The following is a 15,383-nucleotide window of genomic DNA, read 5'->3' as shown; positions in this document are numbered from 1 at the left end:
GGTGGCAGGATCGTGTGAGCAAGGCGGCAATGGCGTCTAAGTGGGACCATGGCGGAGGTATTGGAGCGGGAGTGGATAGCCATCGCGGGGCGATGGAGCAGACATGGTTGGGAACCTAGGAGATGATTGATTTGGTAAGGAAAAACACATGAGAAAACTAGACGCAGTCGGAGATAGAAAGAGCGAGTTTTACTTATGTGAGAGAGATGGGTGAGTAGAAAAAAAATCAAAAGAGGAGTGGAGAAGGGCGATAAAGAAAATTAACGGAGGGCAGAATGTGGTGAGGCCAACGTTTTGACTCTCCTTTAATAGAAACAATGGATGGACGTGACAACATGCGCCATCATTGATCTAGTATACGAGAGAAAACCAACACTATATTCACAGCGTATGAAACGTCTGATAATTGTTTCCTATCCGATGTACAACAGGAAGTGTTCCATGTGGTTCCAACTTACTACAATCCCTTCTTGGCACTGTTACATCAGACATTCTTGGCTATTTTGATGAGAATCAAAGCAACAGCAATGATGTAATTAATTTTCTTTTTTAGTAGTAACATATTAAGATTAAGATGATAACATCTTCATAACAATTACATCTGACCTCTATAATGATACAATATCAAGACTAAGTCGGGATATCAACTATGCACACAGCCTAATAAAAGATCAAAAAGAAGAAGAACGACTTGTAACACATAAACAACAACACCATTCATTTCATTGTCATTCTTTTTGCGGAAACATTTCATTGTCATTGACATCACACGAATTCGGGAAAAAGGTTCACGGAAAGCAGCTCCATTGTATGAAATGAAACCAAGTTAAACAGCAGCCAGAGCATACAATTCTTATTCATGGTATTTAACTCTGGGTAAAATTTGATCACGGCCGGGACAAGTGCATGACGAATACGTTGTACTCAACGGTGGCGTCGCCGGTCTTGAGGTCCAAGGTGTGCGTCCTGGCCTGTGCGTACCCCCGAGCCCACCTGAAAACGCCGGTACCGCCGACGACAGCCATCTCACGAACCTCGGTGAACACGGCGTTGCGACCCATAATGGCGACGCTGCTGCCGTTGTACTTGCCGGCGGTGAAGACAAAGTTCATGAGCATGAGCAGCGCCAGCTGGTCCTTGCCGGCGGCGATGTAGGTGCCCTGGGCGCGGCCCATGAGCCTGGATGAGTTGAGGCCGGGCCCGTCAGTGAGCGGGTCGTCGATGACGATCACGAGGCCGAAGGCTGCCTTGGAAGCGTTGGTGGTGGCCGCGCGCGCCACAGGCACCGACGTCGGGTCCGGTCCGCTCCCCACGTCGTGCCAGTACACCTTGAGGTGCGTCTCCTTCTGGGACGACGTGGTCTGCGGCTGCATGGTGGCCAGGGCGAGGAGGACCAAGAGCGCGGCAGAGGCCATGGATTTCCCTTGAGTAGTCGGTGCTTTGCTGTTGTGATGCTTTTCTGGGCTTGGCTGTAACGCGTGCTGTGTGCGTACGCTAGTATTTATGCGCTGCGGCTAGGCGCGAAAGCGGGTATACGTACATTACGCGGCGCATTACGAAAGTCGGCTCGTTGCTTCAGCAAGGGAACTACTAGAAGTTACTTCGCAGTAGGTACAACGGCTCATCTGCAACAGTGCGCAACCACCGTCCTCGCAGGGCGGCGTACATTGTGGTCCGTATCTTTCTAGCTAGCAGGCGGTATGGTGGTTTCATTTCCTGTAGCACTTTAGAAAATTTGTATTAGAGTGGTGTCTCTAGAGAGCCGTACTCTTGTAGCAGTGCTGTAGTGAAGTCGATATTGTACGTGTGAGGGAAAGTTGGTACTTGTTAGATCAGTTGTGTCATGTACGTCTATAGATATGATACACTCCTCGGTTGTGTGAGTGAATGTGAGGTGATGGAAATACGGAGGAATGTGAGGTGATGGAAGACAGAGATTGAAGAGTGACACCAAACGAGTGCTTTTGGTTCTCTGTTCTAGATCGACTCTCTCCCTTGCTGAACAAAGCCTCCCATGCTCTGGAGCCAGCTAGCACAAGGTGAAAATGTCCTGCAGCACTAACACCTACTCCCACCCTTGGGAAATACTTGTCGGAGAAATGGATAAAAATAGATGTATTTACAACTAAAATACGTCTATATACATTCATTTCTTCGACAAGTATTTTCGGACAGAGGAAGTACGACTTGGTGGTGGTAAATCAGAACCCTACTTGAGGACCTAAGAGCATATACAACCATGATTGGCTAATATTGGTCTCCAAACGCCCACGGACGTTGCCGGTCAGGTGTGTTCGTTTTGACCCTCATTTATGCATGCATGCAACCATGTTCCCTACATCTTCCTTAAATTGCCCGGTCAAATGTATGTGATTGACGAAGATGGAGAGACAAAGAGAAACGGAAGAATAAAGGAAAAGAAAAAGTGATCCGGGATGGGCCACACCTACATGGAGGGCTGCGCGGACATCCCATGTCCTTCCCATATTTGACTGTGGATATAGGGATCTACCAACCCGGTCATATATCTTATATATTTACTAATTAGAGGCAACAAACGAGGTTCCATGTTAACCCACATCAGTAAGATTAGTTTAGCTATTAAATTTTAAAATTAATCTTTATATTTATATTTACTAATTGGAAGCAACAAACGAGGTTCCATGTTAACCCACATCAGTAAGATTAGTTTACAAACTAAGATATTTCGTCCATCCAATTAATATATTATTTGTTCACAGCCATCGATGAAAGATGAAAGGTGCTCCCCTATGCCATGCACGAGTCTTCCTCACTTTGGACTCTCCCGTATTCGATTGAAAAGAGTGGCAGTCCGTATGTTTCCAAGGGAGATTGCTTCAGCCAAGGGAAACGTTTAGAACCGGTCGACCGGCTGAAACTCGGCCTGTCACGTCCACGCTGGTGACGGCCCCACGCACCACCGCTTTACTCTTTGTTATCCTGCGGCACGAAGCGCTCCTAGAGTTCTAGCCATTCGTTCCACCACTAACTATTCCCTCTTATCCCCTCACGCCCCTCTTTCCCTGTGGCTCCCAAATAACTTCTCACCGGTCGCCGGCGATGACCGTCATCGATCCGGCACCTACCTGCCCTCTGTCTATCCCGCGTCAAACTCCGCCGCGAACGGGCGCTACCTTGAGAGTAACCCACCACCGCGTGTGGCAAGGGGCGAGGTCATGGCCTGCGGCACCGATGAGGTATGGTGCTGGAGACCGGCCGGCAACTGCAAGCTATGTGGCCGCCGGCGTGGATTGGCTTGGCGCGGTGCTGGAACCGTAGTTTCGAGGAGCTGCAACCATGGTCGGAGAAAGCTGGAACCACGGTCTAGCGGAGCTGCAAGGCTCCTACATGCTGGCGAGGGAGTGCTACAACCATGGCCGAGAAAAGCTGGAAGCGTTGTCCGGCGGAGCTACAACCAGGTCCGGTGGAGCTGCGAGGTGAACCAGTCATTTTTTGCTTCCACCATCTTTTTTTTTGCTACAACCGTAAATTCTTTTGCTGGATCGCTGAGATGTTTTTGTTTCGTGACCACCGGCGGCGAGGCATGATTTTTGGCGACATTGTCAGCCCTCGGTTGGTTGCGAGGTGTTCTTTTTGCTGGAACCGGCATATTATTTTGCTGGAACTATCTTGTTTTTTGCTACAATCGACTGTGGAGCTCTTCTCCTCTGAATTTGTTTTTGCTGGAACCGATCTATTCTTTTGCTGGAAGCTGGTATTGTTTTTGCTACAACTGACGATTGGAGCTATTTTTTGCTACTGAATTTGTTATGCTGGAACTGAAGCCTTTTCTTGCTGGAACCTAGTAACTATTTGCTTCAAGGATTTTGTTTTGTTTTCAGTTTTTTTGTAGGACACCAGATGCAAGCCGACGGCGGCGGCAAGCCAGAGGCGGTGACGTCGATCTGGGGGATGCTGCAACCATGGCGAATCGCAAGCTGGAAGCAGCCGAGGAAGGGGATTAGAGCTGCAATCTGTTGGTGACCACGCGCTGAGGACCCATTGGCGGTCGTTCTGCAATCCCGAAGAACGGCTCCGGTGAGCGTGCCGACGAGCAGCTCCGGCGAGCGGCTCGGCGAGCTGCTAGGGCGAGGCGCGGGCGGTTCATGGAGTTGTGCTCAGAGTTGTATGCGAGCGAGGAGGGGATTTTTCTTTTTTTTTCTCTCTAGATCTGACGGTCACGTGTGTCGGTATCCAACGCTAGGGCGCTGACTGGCTTAAAATTGCGGCCGGCGCGCCGGCGCCTAGCAGTGCCCTTCAGCCAAAGAGTCCATTCGTGTCACGCTAGGAAACGTGCAAGGTAAGATCACCTACCAAATTAATTTTTTTTCTAGCGACTACTAATGAAGGTACCATGCATGTGTGACAGAGCTAGGTAAGTATGTTGTGTGTGCATGCATTTAGGTATGTGAACTACTTTTTCTACTCCAAAAATAACCACACACATAAGCAAAACACATATATGCCCCTATGCGTGTACTATACCTATCATGCATGTACTTAAACCACACCTACATATACACTGCTGAATCTGTATGTAACATGCACAAACTGTTTATAGAAAATATTAAGAAAATCAGTGTCAAAAGAATACTAAATCTATGTGGCAAATACATTTAATAAAAATCCTAGAATATATTTAAAAAATCAAAATTGCTCAACTATGCAAGTGCATCCAAGATCCATTGATTTCAGAAGTGAGGGCGTGTAGATCAAATTTTATTTATAAGATAGTTAAGGAGAAATGCCCGACAATGGAGAGCGCTTAATTAAGTAAAAATGTAATTTAGTAGTAGCCAAAGAAAAGCATCGCTTTTACTTTGTCCGAGGACTCTGTTGGGATGCTAGAAGGATCTATTTCCAAAAATACACAAACAAATTTTCAAAATCGTATCAGTGAGCGTCTAATAATTTGGGAGGGGGGGGGGGGGGGCTTTTAGAATGGAGAAGGGCGGGCTTCTAGGAATTTTTAATTCAGTTTAAAATAATTAAAGAAAACTTCTAAATTTAACTATTGTTATTTGAAGTATAAGGATGGCTTCTAGAACATTACAGACCAAGTGAAAAAAAAAGATTTGACCAGAAAACCCGAAATATAGGGAATTGTTGGCTTCCGAAAGTTCAAAAACTATCTTCAAGGAGTTTAATGATTTTCCAAACATTTTAAAAGTACAAGGATAAGCTTGAACTGAGCCATGGCTCATGACGATGCATGCAACTCAGCAGCATGTTCAAGTGATGAGTGCTTGACTGGTGGAGGCGTTGATGAGTTGCATAGGTTTATATGTGTGTGTGTGTGTGTGTGTGTGTGTGTGTGTGTGTGTGTGTGTGTGTGTGTGTGTGTGAGAGAGAGAGAGAGAGAGAGAGAGAGAGAGAGAGAGAGACCAGTATATAGAGAGTGATCGACACAAATTAGGTCCTCAGTAGAATATTTTAAACATATGTACCATGTAGATGCAAGCAATAATTATGCCAGTAGTAACTAGTAGAGAGAAAATTTGAAAAGTAGCAATTATAACTACAAGCTATAATGTTGTGTGGTTTCCTTTAATTGGCCCGCCCAGCAAGTATGTTGTAGCTCCACCACTTCATAAGTGCATAGGTTATCCTACATTTGTGACGTTGTAATGGTGCAACCTTGATGTTTTATGTTTTCGTGATAAGAGTGCTACAACAACACGTGACTCCTTTTCTTAATCCTCTATTCCAAAGGGCATCTCCAACGCCGACTCGCACGTTCCCGCCTGGCGCCAGCTACCCGCATTCATGCTGCTGTAGAGCAGCCGCTCCATATTGAAGTCGGCCCAGAGAGGATGCGACCTCTCACTAATAACTCTCATCATACATAGCGAACACAAATAATCTTCCTTCAACCCTTTATAATTATGTCGTGAAATGCATGGAAAGAATTTGAAGCATTGTTGTGTTGATTAGGGTCAATTTGTGTTTGATAAATTGTGTTGTGATGTGGTCATTTTATAATTGGCTATGAAAAGCAAACAATGAAAGGATGAAAAGAGTAGGTCAAATAAAGACTAAAATAGAAAAAAGCTACCATGGGTAAATGGGAGCATGATTGTCACCACAATACCAAACCAAGGGTTAATAGTCATGTTGGGTTTAATATTAGATTCGATGTCTATTGACATAAGCTTGTCTAGGCAGAATCAAAGGTATAGACCTTATTACAAGTTCAATAAAGCAGCCATGATGGCATTCTTTAAAAAAAGGATAGAGAAATATAATTGTATGCTTGTAGCAATGTGATAATCTATACTTGTATTTGAACACCGTCATCTATAAATGGAAAATGCCAGGTCAGCAAAACAGCCAATACTTTTATGTCTTAAGTTTTAACTATCAAGTAATGTGCACAAATGTTCTTTAGTTTGTACAGTCAGAAATGAGATTTAGAAATAAGAAAGTAGATATGAAGAATCAACCATAGAATTTTCGGATGTACATAACTTATAGAGGACAGCTACTACATTTACGCTAAGTTAAAATGTTCACACCAGGAACATTGTCATATTGAGATACATTGAAGGAAACTGACTAAATTTAGTTAACAATAGGTATTACATATAGAATATTGCTAGAATATTGTTATTCTAATTTCATTGGCGGATTATCTAATTATAATAAATCCATAATTCGAGTACATTAACATTAGATTCAGGCTTTGCCCAACAGTACTTCCCACCCATTCCCAGGTACATGACACGAAAACCTCAGCTCTTCCAAAAGTACATCAAATGAATTGAATATACATGTAAATAAAATAGTACAAGTTCCGGTATCTTAGATATATACATAATTTAGGGATTTGTATGACTCAGACGTTCAAGTAGCTCACTTGTCCCCGATCAATCCAAGATGACTGACAAAAACGAAAACAAAAAATTACAACATGGAGACGACAAACTACCCTTTAAGAAGAAAATATAAATAAAAAATAAAAAAAATTGAAATAATAAAGTTTTCTAAGAAGGATGAATTAGTGGCATTGGTATTACCCCTTCAGAAGAAAGGAAATGAAAAACCATAAAACAAAATAATTACACAATTGATATGAAAATTGCACTTTCTTAGAATATGCAAAAATAAATATACATAGCATTTTTTGGCAAAAAAACTAGTTCCCTAAAAAGGAATGAATTAGTGGCATTTGTATTATCTTAATGACGAAAAAATAAAATAAAATCAAAATAATGAAGTCTTTTAAGAAAAAATAAATTAGTGACATTGGTATTTGCCCTTTGTGAAGAAAGAAAATAAAAATGAAAAATGAAAAAAATGCACATAATTTATTCATAAATTGTGTTTTTTAATAATATGCAAGAGTAAACATATCATAGTAAGGTCTACCAAGAAGAAGTTTAATGAACTGGTGGCATTGGTGTTACCCTTAAGGAAGAAAAAATAAAACAAAACCAAAAACTAAATCATAATAACGAAGTTGTCTAAAGGAAGAATGAATTAGTGGCCTTGGTATTACCATTTAAAAAGAAATAAAGTGGAACAAAAACTAAAACAAAAAAATAATGAAGGTCTATAAGAAATAATGAATTAGTTGCATTGGTATTATCCTTTAAGAAGAAGAAAATGAAACAAAAACTAAACAAAATAAAAATAATAAAGTTTTCTAAGAAATAATGAATTAGTGGCATTAACATTACCCTTTAAGAAGAAAAAAAATGAAAAAATGTCTAAACGTAGCTAGCTTTGCATTGGAATCAATCCAGCAGCCTGACCCAAATACAGATCATAATTGTGTGTCTAATTGGAATCAAGCCAAGTCGTGTGTGTGCGCCTTGGAATCAAGCAAGTTGTGTGTGTGTGTGTGTGTGTGTGTGTGTGTGTGTGTGTGTGTGTGCCGCCGTGCCTGCGCCGTTTCATATGTGCGCGCAATCCTGATTGGAGGTCGTCCAATCGGCCTCCCGCATCATGCCATCGTGCTCACGCACGTCAGGAGAGGCCACCAGCGTGCAGTCCTACATGAAAAGTTGTCCAGGCTGCACGTCTGTCTCATGGAACTTCAAAGTTGATGATGACATGGAGAAGAACGAAGCTAGGGTTTTTCGAGGATGCTTTTGTGACTCCATGGAACCAATCTTCTGCGGAGATGCTTTTCTTCTTGCCAATGCATCCAGCTGTCGTGGCCGACCGCCCGCACACAGATGCACTCTGCCACCTGCTACGCACACCTTGCCACCACCGGCGTCGAAACCAGCACAGATACATATATTAGCAAGCTATCATCCGCTGATCAATCAAATCCGGGCACTATATACATGTCCTAAGCATCCGTTGATCATTCAAATCCAGGCACTATATACATGTCAACATGCAACTCTTGGATCTGTCCTAAACTAGCTCCCGTGTAGCATCATAGCATCTACGGAAGGTCAATTATTGGGGCTGCAGCTGGCATAGGAGGAGGATGGGGGAGATAGGAGGAGAGAACCAGCGTGCATGCTTTTTTTTTTTGGTAAAATGCAAAGGGTGTGTCTAGGTCTCAGTCGATTGAGACTTAACCAAGTCTCACTCAAGTGATATAGTATATGAGAAGAAAAAGAAAAAACTGAAAGGAAATTTTTGTACGAATCTTAATGCAAGATCAATGGAATATAACATCGACTGAGACATAACGAAGTCTAAGTCGACTGAGACGTAGCAAAACTGAAATGCAAAAGAGTATGCTAAGGAATAGACTCGTGGGTGGGATATTGGGCTTGGGCAAAGACTCTTTGACGTACTTCATTTGATGGTTGAACATAAATAGTGCATAGCTCTAACGGACAATTCCAATTTACAAAGAGCCCTCGGCATCGATGCAGACATACGCATCAGGGAAGGAAAACAATCTACATTACTAGACATACGGATCGTATCTAATAAGGAATGCAACACAACACTTAGAACAATACTCTGCAAAACACCTAAAAACCATAGAAAAACAAACTCATAATCCAGCACAACAAATCAAGTATCATTGGCACAGTCTTCGAACGTTAGCTCCCCAGCCATGCTCCCTTCTGAAGATATCTTGCGCCACCTGGAAGAACTAGCTACTTCACTAACCTGGAAGAACTAGCTACTTCACTAACCTGGAAGAACTAGCCCACAAAGGAGGACGTATCCGGTGCACTTACATTTGTAGCATAAAAACTAAAAAGCACGTTCGAAAAATTGTAAAACGCGCTCAATGGATACTAGTGGGGCACATTGCATGGCGATTGGTGCCTTTGTGTCCACGGCTCGTCAGCCGTCGGCGGTAAATGAGTCGCCTGGACGCGTAGCACCGTGGAAGACGTGGCTTCCTCCTACCTTAAGTCGAGGAGTGCATGCTCCAGGGGCAGCACAACCATGGGAGGGATCCCACGAAACTTTGTCCTACACATTGCTTCGTCCAATACGTTCGTCTTTTTTATTCTGTCCAGCAAAACAGCACAAGCTGACACAACAGCGATCGCTGGCTGGGCATAGACACACACACCCATGCGCGCCCACGTGCACATCCATGCATGGACATAGACACACCGGCTAGCTACTTGGGCGGCAGCATGGACTTGGCGATGGCCATGAACATCCCCTTGTTGGCAGCGAAGCGGGCGAGCAGCTGCGGCCTGTCCGGCAGGCACGCCCTCACCTTCTCGTCGGACACGTACTCCTTGGCCCAGCGGCAGAGGCGAGGGAACTCGTCCTCGGTGGCCAGTCTCACCTCGGCGACCTCCTCGAAGACGCCCAGCCAGTGCGCTAACCCGCATGCCGCGATGTCGACAAGACCGATGGCGTCGCCGCCGAAGAACCGCCTCCCCTCCAGCTGCGCCTCCAGCAGCGCGAAGTTCTCCTTGGTCTCCTTCATAAACCCCTCCTGCGCCTCGCCCTCCGCCCACAGCGCCAGCCAGTACGCCTTCGAGCACTGCACGGTGCAGGCAAAAAATCAGTGGTTATCCGCGACTGAAGAAGGGCGAGGACTGAGGTGTGCGGCCACCGTCGGGTTGGTTGCCTACCTTGCCGTCGATGAAGCTGGCCCAGAAGCGGGCCATGGCCCTCTCATATGGGTCGGCGGGGAGGAGGGGTGGGCCGGGGAAGGCCTCGTCGACGTACTCGACGATAAGGAGGGACTCGCAGACGGCGCGGTCGCCGTGGAGGAGCACGGGAACTTTCTTGTGGACGGGGTTGTTGGCCAGCAGCAGCTCGCTTTTGTTTCTCAGGTCTTCTGGGATGAGCTCGTAAGGGATTCCTTTCAGGCGCAGGGCGATCTCGGCGCGGTGGCTGAACGGGCTGTCCAATGCGCCGATCACCTTCACGGCCGCCGCTGGGGAGCTCATCGTCTCTGCCTAGCTCGCTCTCCTGCAAATCAGGTGTAGTACATAGTTGGTGAGACTGAGCTCTGGGAGCCGGCCGATATGTCCGATGGCTCTGTGGTATTTTATACTGGGATATGAGATTGAAACTTCTCCAGGAAGCTGAAACATACTTCTTGTTAAGATCTCCATCAAATGGTTTCGTTTCGGTGCTTCCGAGAAGTTTCCTCGATGCTTCCTCCTTCGGCGCATTGTGATTTAACATTGGAAAGTGCAACCGATTGTATACCGGAAATGCTACTCGGCGCATAGTAGTGGAGTAAGTCACATCTAAATGTATTTTTATAGATGTCACATCTAAGTTTTTAATTGTTGGATCTATCGTGCATCATTGATTTCCGTGACCATTGTCTTTTTTCTGTTGGTCCGGCCTCTCGTGGCACTGGCCGGCCACTTTTTATTTTGTTTTTTTTCTTGGCTGGGTTGTGACTTGTAAGATAAGATTCGAAGATGCTATCCCGGTTGTAGTTACACTATTTTGTCCGAGTTGTAATCCACCTTTTATATACATTACAAGAAAATCATGTTTTTCCCTGTTTTAGCCTATAAGCCGTGAGCTATTTTTCGGGTACTCGGCTTATGTTCCTCTAGGCCGACTCTTGAAAAAAAATAACACCCAACAAATCCAAAGGACTCAGCTTCTGGCCATCTATAAGACAAGTGTTGCAAAAAAGCTCTAGGCTTATAGGGATCACACGGTACCTACTGGAAAAAGCACCCGGCTTACGGTTCACAGTCGGCAGACATCTGCCATGTGTCTACAACAGAGGTGGCATGCCTTATATGTGTCCTATGTACTTTGTACCATATACATGCGTGCCTTTTTTCTTTGCATCGATTGCAGTTTATTTGCATGGTAGTTGTAGTATTTTATTGCATGATAATACTTGTCTCATTCGTATCATAAAGTTTAAAGTACAAGTCAAGTAAAGACTAACATGAGAAAACTGAAAAGATAGTAGAACATCTCTGAGCTTGACACCAATGTCTGTCACCTGCCTCCAGCAGCACGACAACAGCCACCAAAAAAAAGAATGATGAATCACCTCCTCACCTGAGCTCGACGTGGCTACATAGCTGATATGCAGCTTTGCCGACCTCGAAGGTGGCTCGCCAAAAGTGAAGCCCTTGCCGTTGAACGAATCAGACCGGTGAAACACCCCGGACACGTCATCGAACTCCAGATCTGGCACCCAACCATGACTAAGACGCCGAAGAAGGAAACCATACCCATCATCCATGAACCACGGTAATTGTACTATATGCATGTCTTCTTGCCGGAAGTCAGGTTGTAGTTTGCCTTTGTAAACATATATGTACAGGTAACTGACTCTATACATCTAGCTTGGTTAATTCTTGTGCGTGGTCTGTTCTAGCGTACAGAATTTAGGATGTCCAGATAGCTTGGTACTGATGAATCTAGGCTGTTTAGATATCATAACTCTAAAACGATAACTCTTCACCGTTCGTTTTCTATCCTTTTAATAATATATATAATAAAAGATTTATTTTTGAAAGTCGCGGCATCAACAGCGAGGCTTATAGTCTAGCTAAGCATTCTCTTGCTCTCGGTCCAGGGTGCCATGTCTGGTCCGCTAAGCCCCATAATCCGATTTCTATCCCACTTCATGTGGATTATTGTCAATAAAGCTTAGCTTTGTCCTACAAAACTCACAGTTAGACCTAAATATTCTCTGATGTGTTATTCAGTTACGGTGTACACGCATTTGTTTCTCAGAGGGAAAAGCGAACACCCTATAAGTGGAACCTAGGCCTGCCGTTGGAGCAGATCCTAGATATGAGGAGATCATGTACAACAGAATATGACCACGTTAACATTCACCTCCAGTACCGCACGCAGCGTCGCACTCGGTGAAGATGCGGCGGCGAGGAATGGGTTCGTTGGGGAAGTCGGGGAAGCGCCGGACAAGGTGCTTGCCTGCGGCCACCGCCCTCGCCTCCACAATCACCACGTCCTCGTCGTCATCCTCCACAAACCCCGAAGAAACCACCTCGCCATCGCCCTACTTCCTACCGGAGCTGATCCCGTTGATCGCAAGCCGCTTGACGACCCTCGAGGACATCTTCGCCCTCCGCGCTGCCTGCCGCGCCTACCGGGCTCGCCTCCCGCTGTCTTCCTCAACCCTCGCCTCGCAGGGTCCGCTACTCCTCGTCCAGCACAAGACGTCTGCCGCGCTCTTCCACGTCCCCCTCCGCCGCATCCTGCGCTTCCGCCTCCCACGCGCCCGCCTAGCCCATGGAATAAGACCCACCTGCTTCGGCCGGCTCTTCACCCCCCAAGTCCGCAGCCTCACCTGCTTCCACTCCTTCGGCTGTCGCGTCGCCATACAAGGCATGAGCGCCGGCGCCAGCCGCCCCGAGCTCCGCATCCGCCACCTCCTCACAGGTGAGCGAGCCCGCCTGCCTGATCCCCCGAAATGCGTTGGAGGTATTCTCTTTTCCAATGACCTAATCCTTGCCTTCACGCCATGGCACCGCGACATCTACTACTGCCGCATTGGGGATGCTCAGTGGCAAGCGGCGCGGTGCGATGAGGGCTACAACCTTCACAGTCTGATGTTCGTGAAAGACACCCTCTATGCGTTGATTTATCCAAATTATCGTCTTGCTGTTGTCGATCTTGACAACAATTCCGTGGTATTGTCGTTTCTTGGGGATGAACTCAGCGCACATACAGTACCAGATGGTAATTTGGCGGACTGGCTCGCAGAGTGTCATGGTGAGCTATTGCTAATTATCAGAAGGAGGCTGTACCGTGTGTTCCAGTGGCAATCTAAGGAGAGGAAGTGGGCGAGGACACATAGCCTTGGTGGTTGTAGCTTGTTCTTTAATATGCATGAGTTTGCTGGTTGCCTTGGTCCAGATCATCCGGGAGTTCGAAGAGACTGCTTGTACTTTACTGGAAGCTTTGGGAACTGGAGCGAGTATTCTTTGGTTGATAGATCTTTGAATGAAATTGTTGCCGAGTACCCAGGGCAATCAGTATCGAAGGATTTTGTATCACTGGCTTGGGTCCTTCCAAGCATTTGTTGACGCAGTACAATGCGTATAAGAACTGCCCAGAAGTTCTCAAGGTACATTTGCTCCCTTGAGACTATTGTTAATGGATTAGAGTTTTTTATTTTATGTTTATTAATCAAAATATTTATGTGACTCTTTAGCAACAAATGTATATGAACTTGTGTATGAATGGACACCCTGACTCATTGTCTTCCTCAAATATTTGACAGTAATTAATGTTCATCAAATTAGTCTTGGGGTATGGTTTGCTTATTTCGTTAATTGAGGACAGCAACAACTATTGAAATGGACATTTAGGGAATAAATGGAGAGCATCACTTAATAGAACCGCATACATACTGCAGAGGAAGATTGCAATTTAAAAAAATGTCTTGTTGGGCTTGCGCAGAAAGGCCTGGGTAGTGTGTGTCGCTTTCTTCACTCCTGCAATGAGCGGGAGCTAGAATTTCCCTCCTACGCCAGGTCATGCCGAGGGAAGACAAGGTTGGTACAAACAAATAATCAATATACACAGCCCTTCCCCTTGCTATTGTCACTATCTATTTATTTTGATCACATCATGGATCTGACGCCACAGAAAACAATGGCATGCACACAGAGGTAGTCTTACACTCTATCGAGGTCGCCAAATCCATTCAGGGGCCAAACTATGGAGTTCACATTAAGACTAACAGAAGTGTCGGTCATGAGTCCAATGTAGATACCCATTGTTTAGCTGAGTTGTAGCTGCCTCAGAACTTTGGTCGTTGTATTTGGATAAGAGACATTGGAAGGTTGATGAGAAATGTCGCTTTTGCTGCTGCAAAGAATCCATTGGTCACATTGCATTTTCAGTTTGCTGTGCCTAGGTGTGTTTGTAGGATTGTTGCCGTGGTTCTGGATGTTGGATGAATTACCCTGTAAGATGATGAGGCGTGTGTATTAAATTTTTAGGGGGCGAGGGAGATGTTTTGTTTCTGGTGGAGTTGCAGCGTTGCTTGCTTTAGTAATCTGTACTCTGTTAAACCTAATGCTGTTATTTCTATGATGTTCACATGTGCTGTCTTATCGGTTTGCCTTGCAGAAGAGAAATTAACCTCGGAAGCAAACGGTGCTTCGTGGCCAAGTTGTGTTGGCAGTGGCGACAGAAATCTTGAACAAGTGATGATGGATGTGGGGTGCCTGATTCAGTATGCTTCGCGGTCTGTAGCGAGACGAAGAGAACCATGGCTCGTTTGGTGGGCTCGTAGTCGTTTGCTCTCATTTTTCTGTACACTCACGTTGTGTGTGTAAACAAATAAATCTTGTGTGTTGATCAGCTTCTATGTTATATATTCCAGAGTCGTCAAGCAGAGATTTTGTCTTACTTTGGACTGCAGAGGGATGTCAACTGCTTTAGCTGTAGCGCAACCAGCGTTCGGTGCATCTCTGTATCTCTCGTCTTGGAGCTGACAGTAGGCTATAAATGGCCCTGGTGAGCACCCAGCGTCTTACACAGACGAACCAGGCATAGCCCATGGCAATGATGGCCAAGCTCGCTCTTGTGCTTGCGTTTCTCGGCTACGTGGCGCCTACATGTCAAGCAGGGTATGGATATCCAAACCTGACACCTCCTCCTCAACGGGTGCCGACGTCTAGCCCCCATCCGCTCTCCCCGACGAGCGACTTGGCGACGGCGAGGCCCTTGTGGAGGAGCAGCGGCACCTTGTTGACCGGGTTGCTGTCGAGGAGGAGCAGCTGCACCTTCTTGTCGACCGGGTTGCTTAGTTTGCTTTCGCTTTGCTGCACTCAGCGTCTTACAGAGACCCACCAGGCATAGCCTATGGCACTGATGGCCAAGCTCGCTGTTGTGCTTGTGTTTCTCGGCTGTGTGGCGCGTACATGTTAAGTAGGGTAGGGATATCCGAACCCGACACATCCTCAATGGGTGCGGACCTCTAGACCCCATCGCCCGCCCCGACGAGCGAC

The 15,383-nt window shown here is 45.8% G+C and overlaps 3 protein-coding genes across 3 annotated transcripts; 1 reads left to right on the top strand and 2 right to left on the bottom strand.

Moving 5' to 3' along the window:
• Window positions 1-540: 540 nt before the first annotated feature.
• On the bottom strand, window positions 541-1,507 carry LOC109785658 (dirigent protein 22-like). The gene has a single exon (XM_020344256.4). The coding sequence runs from the start codon at window positions 1,413-1,415 to the stop codon at window positions 888-890; it is 528 nt and encodes a 175-aa protein (XP_020199845.1). The 5' UTR covers window positions 1,416-1,507; the 3' UTR covers window positions 541-887.
• A 7,921-nt stretch (window positions 1,508-9,428) lies between these two features.
• On the bottom strand, window positions 9,429-10,455 carry LOC109785659 (probable glutathione S-transferase). Its single transcript, XM_020344257.3, has 2 exons — window positions 10,038-10,455; window positions 9,429-9,946 (listed from the first exon to the last, which is right to left on the bottom strand). The coding sequence occupies exons 1-2, from the start codon at window positions 10,356-10,358 to the stop codon at window positions 9,572-9,574; spliced, it is 696 nt and encodes a 231-aa protein (XP_020199846.1). The 5' UTR covers window positions 10,359-10,455; the 3' UTR covers window positions 9,429-9,571.
• Window positions 10,456-12,287: 1,832 nt separating this feature from the next.
• On the top strand, window positions 12,288-13,448 carry LOC109785660 (uncharacterized). Its single transcript, XM_020344259.1, has one exon. It carries the CDS (start codon window positions 12,288-12,290, stop codon window positions 13,446-13,448), a length of 1,161 nt encoding a protein of 386 aa, XP_020199848.1.
• The last annotated feature ends 1,935 nt before the right edge of the window (window positions 13,449-15,383 follow it).

Source organism: Aegilops tauschii, chromosome 3, assembly GCF_002575655.3.
Source record: "Aegilops tauschii subsp. strangulata cultivar AL8/78 chromosome 3, Aet v6.0, whole genome shotgun sequence".
NCBI classification, from domain to species: Eukaryota; Viridiplantae; Streptophyta; class Magnoliopsida; order Poales; family Poaceae; genus Aegilops; species Aegilops tauschii.
Note: the sequence above shows the minus strand (reverse complement) of the source record. Positions and strands in the feature narration are given on the sequence as shown.